The sequence below is a fragment of the Oncorhynchus mykiss genome, chromosome 27, assembly GCF_013265735.2.
Source record: "Oncorhynchus mykiss isolate Arlee chromosome 27, USDA_OmykA_1.1, whole genome shotgun sequence".
Taxonomy (NCBI): Eukaryota; Metazoa; Chordata; class Actinopteri; order Salmoniformes; family Salmonidae; genus Oncorhynchus; species Oncorhynchus mykiss.
Window position 1 is genome coordinate 28888017 of NC_048591.1, and position 18525 is coordinate 28906541.

General features: G+C 44.3%; 2 protein-coding genes across 3 annotated transcripts in view; both read right to left on the reverse strand.

Annotated features, from left to right (window-relative positions):
- LOC110507911 overlaps positions 1-9322 on the reverse strand; it is a 34242-nt gene extending 24920 nt beyond the window's left edge. For both annotated transcript variants that reach the window (XM_036965394.1, XM_036965393.1), the window contains exons 1-7: positions 9025-9322; positions 6961-7116; positions 6278-6324; positions 5383-5423; positions 3833-3934; positions 3209-3354; positions 2999-3061 (exon numbers count right to left, since the gene is read on the reverse strand). In XM_036965394.1, the coding sequence (XP_036821289.1) occupies positions 2999-3061; positions 3209-3354; positions 3833-3934; positions 5383-5423; positions 6278-6324; positions 6961-7116; positions 9025-9048 (579 nt within the window). In that variant the 5' untranslated portion in view covers positions 9049-9322. The remainder of the gene's footprint in view (positions 1-2998; positions 3062-3208; positions 3355-3832; positions 3935-5382; positions 5424-6277; positions 6325-6960; positions 7117-9024) is intronic.
- Positions 9323-15752: 6430 nt separating this feature from the next.
- LOC110507264 (short neurotoxin 7-like) lies at positions 15753-18247 on the reverse strand. The gene is made up of 3 exons (XM_021587151.2): positions 18121-18247; positions 17644-17745; positions 15753-17506 (listed from the first exon to the last, which is right to left on the reverse strand). The coding sequence occupies exons 1-3, from the start codon at positions 18173-18175 to the stop codon at positions 17421-17423; spliced, it is 243 nt and encodes an 80-aa protein (XP_021442826.1). The 5' UTR covers positions 18176-18247; the 3' UTR covers positions 15753-17420.
- Positions 18248-18525: the final 278 nt, after the last annotated feature.

Sequence of the window (18525 nt, forward strand, 5' to 3'; positions counted from 1 at the left end):
ACTAGTCTTGTTAGCCTCTGGGTGAGATGCTGGCACTACTGGTGTCCAAATCCCATTTAGGATACCAGCACACTGCACTAGTCTTGTTAGCCTCTGGGTGAGATGCTGGCACTACTGGTGTCCAAATCCCATTTAGGATACCAGCACACTGCACTAGTCTTGTTAGCCTCTGGGTGAGATGCTGGCACTACTGGTGTCCAAATCCCATTTAGGATATCAGCACACTGCACTAGTCTTGTTAGCCTCTGGGTGAGATGCTGGCACTACTGGTGTCCAAATCCCATCTAGGATACCAGCACACTGCACTAGTCTTGTTAGCCTCTGGGTGAGATGCTGGCACTACTGGTGTCCAAATCCCATTTTAGGATACCAGCACACTGCACTAGTCTTCTTAGCCTCTGGGTGAGATGCTGGCACTACTGTTGTCCAAATCCCATTTAGGATACCAGCACTCTGCACTAGTCTTGTTACCCTCTGGGTGAGATGCTGTCACTACTGGTGTCCAAATCCCATTTTAGGATACCAGCACACTGCACTAGTCTTGTTAGCCTCTGGGTGTGATGCTGGCACTACTGGTGTCCAAATCCCATTTTAGGATACCAGCACACTGCACTAGTCTTGTTAGCCTCTGGGTGAGATGCTGGCACTACTGGTGTCCAAATCCCATTTAGGATACCAGCACACTGCACTAGTCTTGTTAGCCTCTGGGTGAGATGCTGGCACTACTGTTGTCCAAATCCCATTTAGGATACCAGCACTCTGCACTAGTCTTGTTAGCCTCTGGGTGAGATGCTGTCACTACTGGTGTCCAAATCCCAATTTAGGATACCAGCACACTGCACTAGTCTTGTTAGCCTCTGGGTGAGATGCTGGCACTACTGGTGTCCAAATCCCATTTAGGATACCAGCACTCTGCACTAGTCTTGTTAGCCTCTGGGTGAGATGCTGGCACTACTGGTGTCCAAATCCCATTTAGGATACCAGCACTCTGCACTAGTCTTGTTAGCCTCTGGGTGAGATGCTGGCACTACTGGTGTCCAAATCCCATTTTAGGATACCAGCACTCTGCACTAGTCTTGTTAGCCTCTGGGTGAGATGCTGGCACTACTGGTGTCCAAATCCCATTTAGGATAGCAGCACTCTGCACTAGTCTTGTTAGCCTCTGCGTGAGATGCGGGCACTACTGGTGTGCAAATCCCATTTAGGATACCAGCACTCTGCACTAGTCTTGTTAGCCTCTGGGTGAGATGCTGGCACTACTGGTGTCCAAATCCCATTTAGGATACCAGCACACTGCACTAGTCTTATTAGCCTCTGGGTGAGATGCTGGCACTACTGGTGTCCAAATCCCATTTAGGATACCAGCACACTGCACTAGTCTTGTTAGCCTCTGGGTGAGATGCTGGCACTACTGGTGTCCAAATCCCATTTAGGATACCAGCACACTGCACTAGTCTTGTTAGCCTCTGGGTGAGATGCTGGCACTACTGGTGTCCAAATCCCATTTAGGATACCAGCACACTGCACTAGTCTTGTTAGCCTCTGGGTGAGATGCTGGCACTACTGGTGTCCAAATCCCATTTAGGATATCAGCACACTGCACTAGTCTTGTTAGCCTCTGGGTGAGATGCTGGCACTACTGGTGTCCAAATCCCATTTAGGATACCAGCACACTGCACTAGTCTTGTTAGCCTCTGGGTGAGATGCTGGCACTACTGGTGTCCAAATCCCATTTTAGGATACCAGCACACTGCACTAGTCTTGTTAGCCTATGGGTGTGATGCTGGCACTACTGGTGTCCAAATCCCATTTTAGGATACCAGCACACTGCACTAGTCTTGTTAGCCTCTGGGTGAGATGCTGGCACTACTGGTGTCCAAATCCCATTTAGGATACCAGCACTCTGCACTAGTCTTGTTAGCCTCTGGGTGAGATGCTGTCACTACTGGTGTCCAAATCCCATTTTAGGATACCAGCACACTGCACTAGTCTTGTTAGCCTCTGGGTGAGATGCTGGCACTACTGGTGTCCAAATCCCATTTAGGATACCAGCACACTGCACTAGTCTTGTTAGCCTCTGGGTGAGATGCTGGCACTACTGGTGTCCAAATCCCATTTAGGATACCAGCACACTGCACTAGTCTTGTTAGCCTCTGGGTGAGATGCTGGCACTACTGGTGTCCAAATCCCATTTAGGATATCAGCACACTGCACTAGTCTTGTTAGCCTCTGGGTGAGATGCTGGCACTACTGGTGTCCAAATCCCATTTAGGATACCAGCACACTGCACTAGTCTTGTTAGCCTCTGGGTGAGATGCTGGCACTACTGGTGTCCAAATCCCATTTTAGGATACCAGCACACTGCACTAGTCTTGTTAGCCTCTGGGTGTGATGCTGGCACTACTGGTGTCCAAATCCCATTTTAGGATACCAGCACTCTGCACTAGTCTTGTTAGCCTCTGGGTGAGATGCTGGCACTACTGGTGTCCAAATCCCATTTAGGATACCAGCACATTGCACTAGTCTTGTTAGCCTCTGGGTGAGATGCTGGCACTTCTGGTGTCCAAATCCCATTGAGGATACCAGCACATTGCACTAGTCTTGTTAGCCTCTGTGCCAAGCTGCCAACACAGGTACTGAGAGAGGCTCTGATTGGCCAAATGTCGATCCACTCCCACACAATTGGCAAGCAGTACCATGTCTGTTCCTCACTGTGAATTAGTGAGAGTAGGCACTCCCCTGGTGCCATCACAACAACCCACCCCTCTTTGCCATGTGGCCCAGAGATTATGGGAGCATAGTGATACCCCTCTCCCAGCTCAGCCATCTGTACAGTATTAAAACTCAATCAGCATTTGTGTTAAGTGATTGCCCAATTTAAGGCCAAGAGGCTCTTTGGATGTAAAAACAGGCAGACTGCCGTAGAGTATAAGACTGTAAGACTCTGGGCTGGCATGTGATGGGCAGCATGGGGTCTGCTGTTGGGCCGATCACTCACCAGGTCTCTCTGCCTGCTGTTGGGCAGATCTGCGTTCTGAGCCCATCCCTTGTAACTCACCACCTACATACAACCACAGAAAGAAACAATTTATTTATTCAATCAAGTTTTGGAACAAATAGATAGGGGGAAACATACATTTGCAAATTAGAAATAAATTGTATTAGCTCAAGGTACTGAACAAAATGAGGGACAGTTCTTTTTCCCAACCTGAGTTGGTGGTATTAGTGGGGTTGGTGACTTTTCATTCTTCTTTATGCTCGACTTGCGTCCTCCTCTCCCCTTTTTGGTCTTGACATCGGTTCTGATCGTGGCTTTGGCCTGGATCTCAGTTCTGACCATGGGCTTGATCATCTCTGAAAAACAGAATCACACCAGTCAGAAGTCTCTCTAAAACTCCTAAACCCTGATAGGTAATGTTCCAATACAGCACTGTGATTGGGACTTTTGTTCTGATATGTAATGTTTTGTATCCATTCATGATCACATTCAGTTTCAGTGCTATGCAGTGAAGTCTACCCTGTGTCTCATGTACTACACACTAATGCAATGCCCCCACCACAACCTCATGTACTGTAGTACACTGACAAAATGACACATGCCCTGCTTTGACCCCAGTGTTTTTACACTAATATCCTGTTGGCACTTAATTAATCCAAGGCCTGACAGCCAAGTGTGTTAAGAAAAGCTCCAGTCTGCACAACACTCTCCATAAGAAGGATTTGGGTGCTATGGGAATCTCTTCAGACACCACAGCTAGATCCCATGTGGTTGAGTGTCAAATGAACGCAAGCGAATAGATCAGCTTAACCTCAAAATCCCCAGACAATTTACCTTCATTTTGATTGTTCTTGATGTGGCCTAAATCTAAATCTTCTTCTGGGGGGATTTTGGCTGGCAGCCAGAGAGCACTATTGCAGACGGCAGAGGCTTGATCTGCAGGGAGAGAAATCAAAACCATTAAGGGGTTTATTTGGCTGATCAAGGTCAGGGCACACCACAGTGAAATCAAAATGGAGGCCCTAAGTACCACAGACAGCCAAGTAGGTAACTGTGACTGGCAATGAGAGTTTAAGCTGGGCTTTCCAATTGTCTTTTTTAATATGTTCTCCCTTCCAAAATGAATTGCTGTAGTAGACTCCTGGGACAATCCCAATGATCTTTTTACCTCATTCAGCACAAAAACATCCAGAGGTTTTGGTGCAATGCTCTCTTGGTAATATAACTTTTTGTCTGTGCATTGCTCAGGCATTGCTCAGGTTTGACTATTTGGTTGTAATTGTATGTCCGGCTAATGCTAAACTGTTGATTGATCGTCTTTCAGATGTGACGTTAAACGGGTGTCCTGACTCTCTGTGGTCACTAAAGATCATAAGAGTAGGGGTGTTAACCCCGGTGTCCTGGCTAAATTCCCAATCTGGCCACCTAAATCATCCCCAGCTTCCAAAAGGCTAATTTCATCCCCCCTCCACTCTCCTGTAACTATACCCCATATCGTTGCTGTAAATGAGAATGTGTTCTCAGTCAACTTACCTGGTAAAATAAGGGTAAAATAAAATAAAAATCTATTTTTGCTCTTCATGGTACAGTATATCATTAAGTCTTGAAAGAAATCTGCATGGCTAGCACTTTCTTTTTTATTTATTTTATATTTAAATTATTTTTATATATATATTTATTTTTTATATTTCTCTCCAATTTCATGGTATCCAATTGGTAGTTACAGTCTTGTCCCATCGCTGCAACTCCCGTACAGACTCGGGAGAGGTGAAGGTCGAGAGCCGTGCGTCCTCCGAAACACAACCCAGCCAAGCCGCACTGCTTCTTGACACAATGCCCGCTTAACCTGGAAGCCAGCTGCACCAATGTGTCAGAGGAAACACTGTACACCTGGCGATCGTGTCAGCGTGCATTGCGCCCGGACCGAAACAGAAGTCGTTATAGCGCGATGGGACAAGAACATCCCCGCCGGCCAAACCTTCCCCTAACCCGGACGACGCTGGGCCAATTCTGCGCCGTCCCATGGGTCTCCCTGTCGCGAACCAGGATCTGTAGTGGCACAGCTAGCACTGCGGTGCAGTGCCTTAGACCACTGCACCACTCAGGAGGTCCTATTTATTTGTATTTAACCTTTATTTAACTAGGCAAGTCAATTAAGAACAAATTCTTATTTACAATGATGGCCTACCCCCGGCCAAACCCAGGACAATGCTGGGCCAATTGTGCGCCAACCTATGGGACTCCCAATCACGGCCGGATATGATACAGCCTAAATTCGAACCAGGGACTGTAGTGACGCCTCTTGCACTGAGATTTAGTGCCTTAGACTGCTGCGCCACTCGGGAGTGCAGTACACCACACAAGCAGACCTTTATCATACATACCTAAAGTTCTGTTTTCTGGTGCTGATTTGGCTACATGTGTTCTGAAATTAAAGGACAGAAAAATGTCAGGATTAAGCCACAATCTGCCATTTCAACAGCCTGATTGACCCAAAGGGATACTGTACACTTAAGACAGCAAGTCCCAGGGATCTTTGCAGTAGATCTGACTACATTTTAAGTGGATCTTTTTTTAATCCCCGGTCTAACCACAACACAATTGTATTAACAAAGGGATGTGAAACATATTGTGGTCTACTGCTACATATGTATTTAAAGAAATTCCTGGTATGTCTTCAAGTGAGAGAGAATCCCCATACAGTTCAATCATGTACGTTGTAGTGGTTCAACATTTCTCTTTATAGTTTATAGCTGAATAACAACAGAAAGGTCATAGAGTTTGCTCTTAGGCACTGCTTGCATAGCTTTTGAAGTGGGACTTGACTGAGAAATGTACTCAAATTAGCACAGAACCTTGCGCCACCTGCTTTCTTGGCAACCAACATAACAGGGGATCCTCTTCATCTGATCACATAGATTGCTTTGACAAGTGACACTGAAATGAAAATGACATTTTCCAGTGTGTAATTGATTTAGATTGTGATGTTCCTTCCTTCCCAATCTTTCGCTTTAGAGAGCATTGTATAAATAGACTGATGCTTGGGGGCTTACAGTGTGAAATCTACATAGGGGCAGAAAGTCAGGAAGCTTGGTAAAGAGCTGCGACTTAAAGTATTATCCCTTGGGAGGATAGAGCGCCTTTGGAGCCATTTTACTCTACTGACTAAGGCTGAACTCAGGGCTGCTGCACTTTCACTGTGCTTTTTATTATGGATACACTGCCCTGGACGCACACTCTGTCAAAAGAGACCGATCAGAGCAAATGACATAAACTCACATTCTTTTAATTTTTTGGGTGTTGTTGGTCTGCATTTGGGAGATCTCCTGAAAGCAAAAGAGAACATTATCAATATTTGATTCTACATGCTTAAATGTGGAAGAGTTTGCCTATTGGCATGAAAAAATGTGCATAAATATGACAAAACTATTGGTTGTGATGTCCATGCTAACTTAGAAGAACTGAATGGATTGGCGGCTAATGGTAATGACTTTAGGACCAGCTGTAAATTGATTGTTTCATTATCATAATTTCATAATCAGCTTTATTGTTTGGGTCAAATCTGATCCTCTGGCAGACCACAAGTCTCAACTCCTGCAAGAACAGGTACCCCACAAGATTTAGCTCTGGTTTGTCCAGATAGCTAACATATACCCATGACATGGCATTATATAAATTATAAACCATATAGTTGACAATTTCATGAACTTGCTTATCAGTGAGTATGTTGGGCACACAGAGAAGAGGAGCTACAGCTTTTAACATTTGGTCTATTCAAGGTCAAGAGCTTCATTCTGGAAAATTGACTTCCCAATGAAACCTCAATCTAAGGGTACAAAGTGTGTGTGCGCTCGTGTGTGTGTGTCTGTATGTGTGCGTCGGTGTGTGAATGCATGCATTTGCATAGGTATGTGCATGCGTTTGTGCACAAGTGTGTACAATGCATATGCATGTGTACTCACCATGGAAATGGATCGTCCCGAGCCACGCAACTTGGGGTTTTCATCTAGCAGCATGGCAAGGCTACAGGAGCGGCTGGAGGAACGGCTGGGGATGGTGTAGACCTGGGCATCACTGGAGTCCTGCACAGCCTCATACAGACTGTCCATAGAACCCTCCTGGACACACACACACACACAATCAGGGACATACTGTAGACTGCGTGGAATTGGCTTGCTGACTGCAGCAAAGCCCACCAGAGCTGTTGCCAGATAATTGAATGTTCATTTCTCTACTATAAGCCGCCTCCAACGTCGTTTTTGAGAATTTGGCAGTACATCCAACCGGCCTCACAACCGCAGACCACGTCTAACCACGCTAGCCTAGGACTTTCACATCCGGGTTCTTCACCTGCGTGATTGTCTGAAACCAGCCACCTAGACAGCTGATGAAAATGTGGGTTTGCAGAAGTGAAGAATTTCTGCACAAACTGTCAGAAACTGTCTCAGGGAAGCTCATCTGCGTGCTCCTCATCCTCACCTGACTGCAATTTGGCATTGTAACCAGCTTCAGCGGGCAAATGCTCACCTTTGATTGCCACTGTCACGCTGGAGAAGGGTGCTCTTCACAGGTGAATCCCGGTTTCAACTCTACCAGGTAGATGTAGACAAATATGTATGACATCATGTGGCAAGCAGTTTGCTGATGTCAACGTTGTGAACAGAGTGCCCATGGCGGCGGTGGGGTTAGGGTATGGCAGGCATAAACTACGGACAAGGAACACAAGTACATTTTATCAATGGCAGTTTGAATGCACAGAGATAGCATGACAAGATCCTGAGGCCCATTGTCGTGCCATTCATCCGCCACCATCACCTCATGTTTCAGCATGATAAGACACGGCCCCATGACGCAAGGATCTGTACACAATTCCTGGAATCTGAAAATGTCCCAGTTCTTCCATGGCCTGCATACTCAGACATGTTAACCGTTGAGCATGTTTGGGATGCTCTGGATCGATTTGTATGGCAGTGTGTTACAGTTCCCGCCAATATCCAGCAACTTCCAGCCATTGAAGAGTGAGTTGACTGATTTCCTTATATGAACTATAACTCAGTAAAATCTATGAAATTGTTGCATGTTGTGTTTATATTTTAGTTCAGAAGACATAATTTCTCAGCTGCACCTCTAGAACTTTCTTGATCCATTACATCCATTGATCCATTTTGTAGTAGATCCTGATACACGTGGTGGTGAATAACAACAGAAACAACAACGCTGCAATCAAAAGCCTGAAGCAGCAATCATGCTTCTTCAACCTGATGACCTTGGATCAGTTCTGAGGACATGTCGGTCAATAATCCTGAACTGTGTTCAACATTCCCAACATCTGGCCAAGGAGAGGACTGTACTCCTCTAATACAGTTGTGCTTGTGATTAGTTCCTTCTATAAATCTATGAAATCTCCCATATTTCGGTCATCTAAAAAAACACACGTCAAAGCTACTCTCTAGTGTAATAGTTACTGTAATAGTATCACTTAGTTGCTTCCATACACAATCACAGACATTTACAGTACAAGACACAATTGCACTGCTTCCAATGACTAAACTGAGATTTTATGGCATCATAAAATTCATCAAAAGACGCTGAAGTAAAGCCCCACAGAAATCCTAGTCCGTTTCAGTCCCGCTGGGCTCAAATCCACCACCAAATCAAGCCATGCCTCTCCAGTGGCGTAGCACAGTTTCGCGGAGCCCCCCACAAGTTTCGAGGAAGCCCCCCCCCCCCCCCCCATTTTGTTGGAATTTCTTTTGCCATGGGGAAGAGACAAAAATGTCAAGTGGTATAGCTAATCTCATGTTATTTTACAAATTTTGCAGAGAGGCAAATGTTCTGTCATAGAAATAATCAATTAACGCTCGCCACCCCCCTCTTCTTGCGGGGGGGGGGGGGGGGGGGGGGGGGGGCTACGCTATGTGCCTCTCACTCCGCTGTAATTTTAGGAATACATCAGCCCCTCTTCACCACACACGTCTGAGATAGAGAGCCCGACACTCTGAAGAGAAGTAAAAAAAGAGCCTTACCAGAGAGAAGCAGAAGAGGTTCATCTTTGTGGAGAGGAGAAACTTTAGCAGTCTCTTTCCCTTGGAGCTGGTGAGAGCCTTGTAGACTGGACAGAGCTGTAGAGAGCAGTGTAGACTGGACAGAGCTGTAGAGAGCCGTGTAGACTGGACAGAGCTGTAGAGAGCCGTGTGGACTGGACAGAGCTGTAGAGAGCAGTGTGGACTGGACAGAGCTGTAGAGCGGTGTGAAGTCACTCCAACAGAAACACAACAGCCCTCCGCTAGTCGCTAGTCAAGGGCAGGCTGCCTGCCGTCTGCTCAGATTAATACCACAATACCACACCCATCCCATAATCCAATAGAAGGAGGGACCATTACTCCATTCGACCAAAGAGACCTCACTCATTCACAAAAGAAGCCCCTCACTGGAATACCAGAATACTAGATTAAGCTATGGGGTGGATAGAAAGTCGATGTTTCTGGTGCTATGCTTTCATAGGTTATTTCAGTGGATCACTAGTACTACTGAATGACGTGAACAGTGATTTAGCGGTATTGAATTCATAATGGTGTGATGTTTTCCTTATGCATATTACTGACGTATGTTCTTCTTTAAACAGGTCTGTTAGGGATGGATAGCTTTGTTCAGTATTTCAGAAGCACAGAGTCCCCAACACATTCTGAAATTGCATTTATGTCCAGCCCAGGTACATTTTTGGAATGTGATGCAAAACAAGTGCGGACGCCTCTGAGTGGTCGGGTAGGCTGTTTTGAGTGTTTTAAAACATTAAAATAAAATATATAATAATAATAAAGTTATGTCCCCCCACGTCTAAAACGTTGCGCCCCTACAAATAGTGAAAACATTAGCTTTGTGATCAGCAATATTATCAGAAGTCTATTATTCATATCATTCACATTTGCAAACTAGCAATTTCCTATTTTCTGTAAACGATCAGAAATGTATTCTAAATAAATTGTACCTCGATAAGCCGATTCTCAATCAACTTCTGGGAAATCCTGGAAGCTCTTTGTTCAATTGGGTTTTGATGTTAATGTGATATGCACGCTACTTCCTGTTTTTTTCTTCAGCTTGGGATATGTAAATGGTATTATTTAAATGTAAAAATGTTGGTAAGCTGCCATTTCATAAATGTATTACTCTTATAAGCATTAATACTACAGTATTACCACAGTTGGCTATCCCACAACTCCATGAGGAAATACTACCTTGTATTAAAGCGCAATGGAAAGGGGACATTATTGAATGTTGTTGAACTGCATAAAAGGAATAGTTGAAAATGTTACATGATTCTTAGAAAGGTTTTTGGGGTATAAATTAGTGTTCAGAAAATACCAGTCTAGTGATCTTCTCTCTATCTCTCTCTCTGTCTCTCCATCGCTCTCGCTCTATCTGTCTCTCTCACTCTCTCTCTCCTCCCCTTTTTATTCTTTCTTCAGGATTAAAGAAGTAGTCCATATCACAGCTTAAGTTAAGTGTCTTTTAAGTGTCTTTTCTGCACCGCTTTCATCTCTTTCCCCTTCTCCTAACCTGAAATGAGCAGAGCAGCATTACAGTAGAAGCCTACATATCATGCTCTTCCACAGTTGGCCTGGGGATGTGGAAAACCAGTGGGGTGCATGTTAGTGTTATAGACCCTACTGTGATTCAGTATATAGGATGAGAGACCTAGACAGGCGAGACTGTAGTATGTACTCTTACATCACTGTACAATATCCTCACTTCACTCTCACCCTGGTCAAGCACTCTCCCTCCCAGACACCCACCACTCAACACAGCAGGGGACCTTAACAACTGACAGCTTATTTACCCAAGTCATTTTCTCCACCCTTATTAATGTGTATATTTATGTTGTGGAAAGTATTCAGACCCCTTGACTGTTTCCACATTTTGTTACGTTACAGTCTTACAACATTTATGAAATAGTTATAATGACAAAGCATTTATTAAATAGCCATAATGACAAAACAAAAACTGTTTTTTTTTAAATCTTTGCACATTTATAAAAAATGTTAAACGGAAATATCACATATACATAAGTATTCAGACCCTTTCCTCAGTACTTTCTTGAAGCACCTTTGGCAGAGATTACAGTGTTGGGTCTTTTTGGGTATGATGCGACAAGATTGGCACACCTGTATTTGAGGAGTTTCTCACATTCTTCTCTGCAGATCCTCTCAAGCTCTGTCAGGTTGGATGAGGAGAGTTGCTGCACAGTTATTTTCTTGACTTTCCAGAGATGTTCGATCGGGTTCAAGTCCAGGCTCTGGCTGGGCCACTCAAGGACATTCACAGACTTTTCCCGAAGCCACTCCTGTATTGTCTTTGTGCTTCGGGTCGTTGTCCTGTTGGAAGGTGAAACTTCGCCCAAGTCTGAGGTCCTGAGTGCTCTGGAGCAGATTTTCATCAGGGATCTCTCTGTACTTTGCTCCGTTCATCTTTCTCTCGAACTGGTCTCCCAGTCCCTGCCACTGAAAAACATCCCAACGCCACGATGCTGCCACCACCATGCTTCACCGGAGGGATGGTGCCAGGCTTCCTCCAGACGTGACACTTGGCATTCAGGCCAAAGTGTTCAATCTTGGTTTCATCAGATCAGATAATCTTGTTTTCATGGTCTGAGAGTCTTTAGGTGCCTTTTGGCAAACTCCAAGTGGGCTGTCATGCTTCTTTTACTGAGGAGTGGCTTCCATCTGGCCACTATACCATAAAGGCCTTATTGGTGGAGTGCTGCAGAGATGGTTGTCCATCTGGAAGGTTCTCCCATCTCCACAGAGGAACTCTGGAGCTCTGTCAGAGTGACCATCGGGTTCTTAGTCAGCTCCCTGACCAAGACCCTTCTTTCCCGATTTGCTCAGTTTGGCCGGGCGGCCAACTCTAGGAAGAGTCTTGGTGGTTACAAACTTCTTCCATTTAAGAATGATGGAGGCCACTGTGTTCTTAGGGACCTTCAATGCAGCAGACATTTTTTGGTACCCTTCCCCTCGACACAATCCTGTCTCTGAGCTCATGGCTTGGTTTATGCTCTGACATGCACTGTCAACTGTGGGAGCTTATATAGACAGGTGTGTGCCTTTCCAAATCATGTCCAATCAATTGAATTTACCACAGGTGGACTCCAATCAAGTTGTAGAAACATCTTAAGGATGATCAAAGGAAACAGGATGCAGCTGAGTGTCACGCCCTGACCTTAGTTATCTTTGTTTTCTTTATTATTTGGTTAGGTCAGGGTGTGACGAGGGTGGTTTGTGTAGTTTTTGTATTGTATAGGGGGTTTTGTATGTTTTTGGGGTTTTATCTAGTCTAGGTGTTATATATGTCTATGGTTGCCTAGATTGGTTCTCAATCAGAGGCAGCTGTTTATCGTTGTCTCTGATTGGGGACCATATTTAGGTAGCCATATTCCTTGAATAGTTTGTGGGTTGTTATTCTATGTTTAGTTGCCTGTTTGCACTAGTCATATTGCGTCACGGTTCGTTTTGTTGTTTTGTTGTTTTGTTTGGTTCTGTTCAGTGTTCTCTCTTTGATTAAAGAGTTCGCTCACCACGCTGCGCCTTGTTCTCCTCTTTATGACGACCGTGACACTGAGTTCAATTTCGAAAACTCATAGCAAACGGTCTGAATACTTATGTCAATAAAGTGTTTTCTGTTTTTTATTTTTAATACATATGCAAACATTTCTAAAAACCTGTTTTCACTTTGCCATTATGGGGCACTGTGTGTAGACTGACAAGGAACATTTTAATTTAATCAATTTTAGAATAAGGCTGTAACATAACAGAATGTGGAAAAAGTCAAGGGGTCTGAATCCTTTCTGAATGCACAGATTGAGAGGTCTGCAGGTCTCAATATCTTCCCTGTTAAAATGAAGGTAATTTTATTTTTATTTATTTATTTCACCTTTATTTAACCAGGTAGGCTAGTTGAGAACAAGTTCTCATTTGCAACTGCGACCTGGCCAAGATAAGGCATAGCAGTGTGAACAGACAACACAGAGTTACACATGGAGTAAACAATTAACAAGTCAATAACACAGTAGAAAAAAGGGGAGTCTATATATACATTGTGTGCAAAAGGCATGAGAAGGTAGGCAAATAATTACAATTATGCAGATTAACACTGGAGTGATAAATGATCAGATGGTTATGTACAGGTAGAGATTGGTGTGCAAAAGAGCAGAAAAATAAAAATAAATAAATAAAAACAGTATGGGGATGAGGTAGGTGAAAATGGGTGGGCTATTTACCAATAGACTATGTACAGCTGCAGCGATCGGTTAGCTGCTCGGATAGCAGATGTTTGAAGTTGGTGAGGGAGATAAAAGTCTCCAACTTCAGCGATTTTTGCAATTCGTTCCAGTCACAGGCAGCAGAGAACTGGAACGAAAGGCGGCCAAATGAGGTGTTGGCTTTAGGGATGATCAGTGAGATACACCTGCTGGAGCGCGTGCTACGGATGGGTGTTGCCATCGTAACCAGTGAACTGAGATAAGGCGGAGCTTTACCTAGCATGGACTTGTAGATGACCTGGAGCCAGTGGGTCTGGCGACGAATATGTAGCGAGGGCCAGCCGACTAGAGCATACAAGTCGCAGTGGTGGGTGGTATAAGGTGCTTTAGTGACAAAACGGATGGCACTGTGATAAACTGCATCCAGTTTGCTGAGTAGAGTGTTGGAAGCAATTTTGTAGATGACGTCGCCGAAGTCGAGGATCGGTAGGATAGTCAGTTTTACTAGGGTAAGTTTGGCGGCGTGAGTGAAGGAGGCTTTGTTGCGGAATAGAAAGCCGACTCTTGATTTGATTTTCGATTGGAGATGTTTGATATGGGTCTGGAAGGAGAGTTTAGAGTCTAGCCAGACACCTAGGTACTTATAGATGTCCACATATTCAAGGTCGGAACCATCCAGGGTGGTGATGCTGGTCAGGCGTGCGGGTGCAGGCAGCGAACGGTTGAAAAGCATGCATTTGGTTTTACTAGCGTTTAAGAGCAGTTGGAGGCCACGGAAGGAGTGCTGTATGGCATTGAAGCTCGTTTGAAGGTTAGATAGCACAGTGTCCAAGGACGGGCCGGAAGTATATAGAATGGTGTCGTCTGCGTAGAGGTGGATCAGGGAATCGCCCGCAGCATGAGAAACATCATTGATATATACAGAGAAAAGAGTCGGCCCGAGAATTGAACCCTGTGGCACCCCCATAGAGACTGCCAGAGGACCGGACAGCATGCCCTCCGATTTGACACACTGAACTCTGTCTGCAAAGTAATTGGTAAACCAGGCAAGGCAGTCATCCGAAAAACCGAGGCTACTGAGTCTGCCGATAAGAATACGGTGATTGACAGAGTCGAAAGCCTTGGCAAGGTCTATGAAGACGGCTGCACAGTACTGTCTTTTATCGATGGCGGTTATGATATCGTTTAGTACCTTGAGCGTGGCTGAGGTACACCCGTGACCGGCTCGGAAACCAGATTGCACAGCGGAGAAGGTACGGTGGGATTCAAGATGGTCAGTGACCTGTTTGTTGACTTGGCTTTCGAAGACCTTAGATAGGCAGGGCAGGATGGATATAGGTCTGTAACAGTTTGGGTCCAGGGTGTCGCCCCCTTTGAAGAGGGGGATGACTGCGGCAGCTTTCCAATCCTTGGGGATCTCAGACGATATGAAAGAGAGGTTGAACAGGCTGGTAATAGGGGTTGCGACAATGGCGGCGGATAGTTTCAGGAATAGAGGGTCCAGATTGTCCAGCCCAGCTGATTTGTACGGGTCCAGGTTTTGCAGCTCTTTCAGGACATCTGCTATCTGGATTTGGGTAAAGGAGAACCTGGAGAGGCTTGGGCGAGTAGCTGCGGGGGGGGGGGAGCTGTTGTCCGAGGTTGGAGTAGCCAGGCGGAAGGCATGGCCAGCCGTTGAGAAATGCTTGTTGAAGTTTTCGATAATCATGGATTTATCGGTGGTGACCATGTTACCTAGTCTCAGTGCAGTGGGCAGCTGGGAGGAGGTGCTCTTGTTCTCCATGGACTTCACAGTGTCCCAGAACTTTTTGGAGTTGGAGCTACAGGATGCAAACTTCTGCCTGAAGAAGTTGGCTTTAGCTTTCCTGACTGACTGTGTGTATTGGTTCCTGACTTCCCTGAACAGTTGCATATCGCGGGGACTATTCGATGTTAGCGCAGTCCGCCACAGGATGTTTTTGTGCTGGTCGAGGGCAGTCAGGTCTGGAGTGAACCAGGGGCTATATCTGTTCTTAGTTCTGCATTTTTTGAACGGAGCATGCTTATCTAAAATGGTGAGGAAGTTACTTTTAAAGAAAGACCAGGCATCCTCAACTGACGGGATGAGGTCAATGTCCTTCCAGGATACCCGGGCCAGGTCGATTAGAAAGGCCTGCTCACAGAAGTGTTTTAGGGAGCGTTTGACAGTGATGAGGGGTGGTCGTTTGACTGCGGCTCCGTAGCGGATACAGGCAATGAGGCAGTGATCGCTGAGATCCTGGTTGTAGACAGCGGAGGTGTATTTGGAGGGCCAGTTGGTCAGGATGACGTCAATGAGGGTGCCCTTGTTTACAGAGTTAGGGTTGTACCTGGTGGGTTCCTTGATGATTTGAGTGAGATTGAGGGCATCTAGCTTAGATTGTAGGACTGCCGGGGTGTTAAGCATATCCCAGTTTAGGTCACCTAACAGAACAAACTCTGAAGCTAGATGGGGGGCGATCAATTCACATCAATGCTGATTCTGGTGACTTTTGTTCTTTACTGTAAATTAGGCAACTGCATGGGTTTATCATAAAGCCTGCTTAATAACAGTGTGTCTTATGATTCAAAATAGATATTAAAACAATAATGGAAAGCTGTATACCAGGCCGCTAATTGTCTACATGTGATGTAGTTGTTGGATCACAATGGGAAAAGGAAACAAATAATTTAATTCAGAAATTCATTTGTATAACATTTCGTTAATTTGGTTGAATGCCAAACATGACATTCATGACATTCATATCATAATGTATTGTTTTAATGCACAATATCTAATCCATTTGAGTGCTGTTTCTGTAAACTGTAAATCAGTTTCTGCCTTTTCTGGGCAACTATAAATTGATAAAAGTGCCCTGTAAGATCAGAGAAAGCAAGGTTTTCTGGGATTACATTTGCTCTTTTGTTCATGGGATGTGTGTTTTATACTGACCCCTTTATGAGGACTGAATGAAACACCCTTCACATGATGTGTAAAGGAGTGAAGGTTGTCTGTCTAAAGCTCCAGGGTTATTTTTAACACAAACTGTTGGAGCTCTAATGGAAAAGGAAATAATGGCTGGAAGATAAATACATATCTAGACAGGACCATTATTTCCCATTTAATTAAGATGACCAGCCACAGACCACCCACTGGGCACACACTGGCTGAATTAACATTGTTTCCATGTCATGTCAATGAAATTTCGTTGAATAGATGTTAGACGTTGAATAGACGTTGAATTGACGTCTTGACGTGTGCTGAGAGACGACATTTAAACATTTGCCTTATCTACAGTTAAGCAGAATAAGATGATTTTATATGTATGAAGTCTTCCTATTTTCTCCCTCAAAAACATACGCTTACTTCCATTTTCTTCGTTCTTAATCTCTCAAAAACAAAGCAAACTACACCATGATCAAGCATACTTTTTTCAGAGGGAGGGAGAGTGGATTTGAGTTGCCAGGTGAGTCGTACAGGTTCTCCACAACTCCCCGTCATCGGAGGGATTTAGGTAATCCTGCCTGCCCAGATGCATACGGCTACAACAGGCAGGCATTGTCACTGTCTGGCGACCCACATCCCAGCAGGAGGCCATGAGCCAGCATGACCCACTCAGGAGCATCAGGAGAGAGAGGAGATTAGGGGAGGCTACACTAGCTGCCTGGCTGGGGCGCCTCTTAGTATTAATTTATAAAAGTGACACACCAGCATCACAGCTCAGGCATTGGAAATCCTCATTGCTGTAAAACCTCCACATCTGTGAATATCATAGTTTAATGGCATTAATTCAAACCATAGAGGGACAGCAGAAGCAGATGAATCGTGCAAAGGGCTTGCTGTACCCCAAAATATTGATAGATTCATAAGGTTTTGTTTTTGTTAAGATTATCACAAACAATAGCACTGACTTGCTGATAACTTCTTTACTGAGGGTAAATGTACTTACTACGACTGTGATGTGGTTGTCTCACCTAGCTATCTTAAGATAAATGCACTAAATGTACGTTAGATAAGAGTGTCTGCTACATGGCTAAAATGTAAATGTATGTTATTCAAAGGTTATAATGTATCCCGATATTGTAACGTATTTCCCACACATCATTCTACTGTATTTAAACAGAAGGTGAAAGTGTTTAGTCAGTGGCGATAGCTCTCTGTGGATCATGTCAGTTCTCACACAGGTCTCCCTGGCAACAGTAGACGTTGACACCTGAGGCACACATCTCCTCACAGGTACGAGTCACTGTGTCCGCTGTGAAGGAAAATAAGGAAGAAGAAAAAGTTTCAGCAATTTACAGATGATTTTTGCACTCAGTTGATTCATAATACATACACATTATTGATAGAGATTGAAAGACATGAATGAAAGAATAAAAATTGAATATTTACCAGTCACCACAGTTCTGCAGTACATGCTCGATGGTGGACATTCTGTCTCTTGCTTGCAGTCAGCATCAGCCATGTCACAGGTGTAACACCTGAGTGTGAGCACTGTGGAGAAATTGACATTTAGAGCAGAAGTGATGATAGGATTCTTAAAGTGTGGAGCATTTTTAGCTTATCAAATAATTGGTTATGAGAAAGTTAGTTGTAAGTCCGTGAAGAGGAGTATGAGCATTTTAATTCCTTTACTAAGTTACTGAAGATCCTTCACTGTTATAACATTAAACTTTTCACCTAACTAACATAGGTCAACAACATAATGTATTATAGGCTACATATCAATCATTTTACCCTGGACCAGAAATATAGATTTTTAAAGCACACCTCAACCAAGACTTGGTTGACCTCATTGCAGTGATATTTCCTATTTGATTTCAAAGAAACTTATTTATAAACCAGTCTCTATTTATTATGTTTGCTCACCTTGAGTGCTACAGAGCAGCACCAGCAGCATGGTTGTAAGTAGCAGGGTCCTCATTATGTCCAGTAGTGTGAAGGAGCAACCTACAACTGCAGCTTTTATACTGGTACACCTTGTACTGCCCCGAGAACTCACTTAAACAGGCTGCTTTATTTCCTTGTGAATCCCTTTCCCCTTCATTTTCTATGAGAAATTCAAGTAATCGGCAAGACAATGAGGAGGAGCAACTACAGTGGAGGGACTGATTGGGATCTTTATTTGACAATCAATAATCATTTCAAAGATGATCTGATGATGTTCGATTGTCTACTGTAGAGGATGGAAATTGTAGGATGGAACAGTTGACGTCTACTAAAATCATCCTAGTCCTGCACTGAAAGCACTTTCAATGAGCTTGATTTTTTGTC

Bases quoted from the DNA above. Each gene is read 5' to 3' on its own strand.
- LOC110507264 (XM_021587151.2), bottom strand. From the start codon at position 18,175: ATGAGGACCCTGCTACTTACAACCATGCTGCTGGTGCTGCTCTGTAGC. The intron at 17,746-18,120 runs GTGAGCAAACAT...ATTTCTCCACAG, and splicing joins GCTGCTCTGTAGCACTCAAG to TGCTCACACTCAGGTGTTAC. The intron at 17,507-17,643 runs GTAAATATTCAA...TTTCCTTCACAG, and splicing joins CTGCAGAACTGTGGTGACTG to CGGACACAGTGACTCGTACC.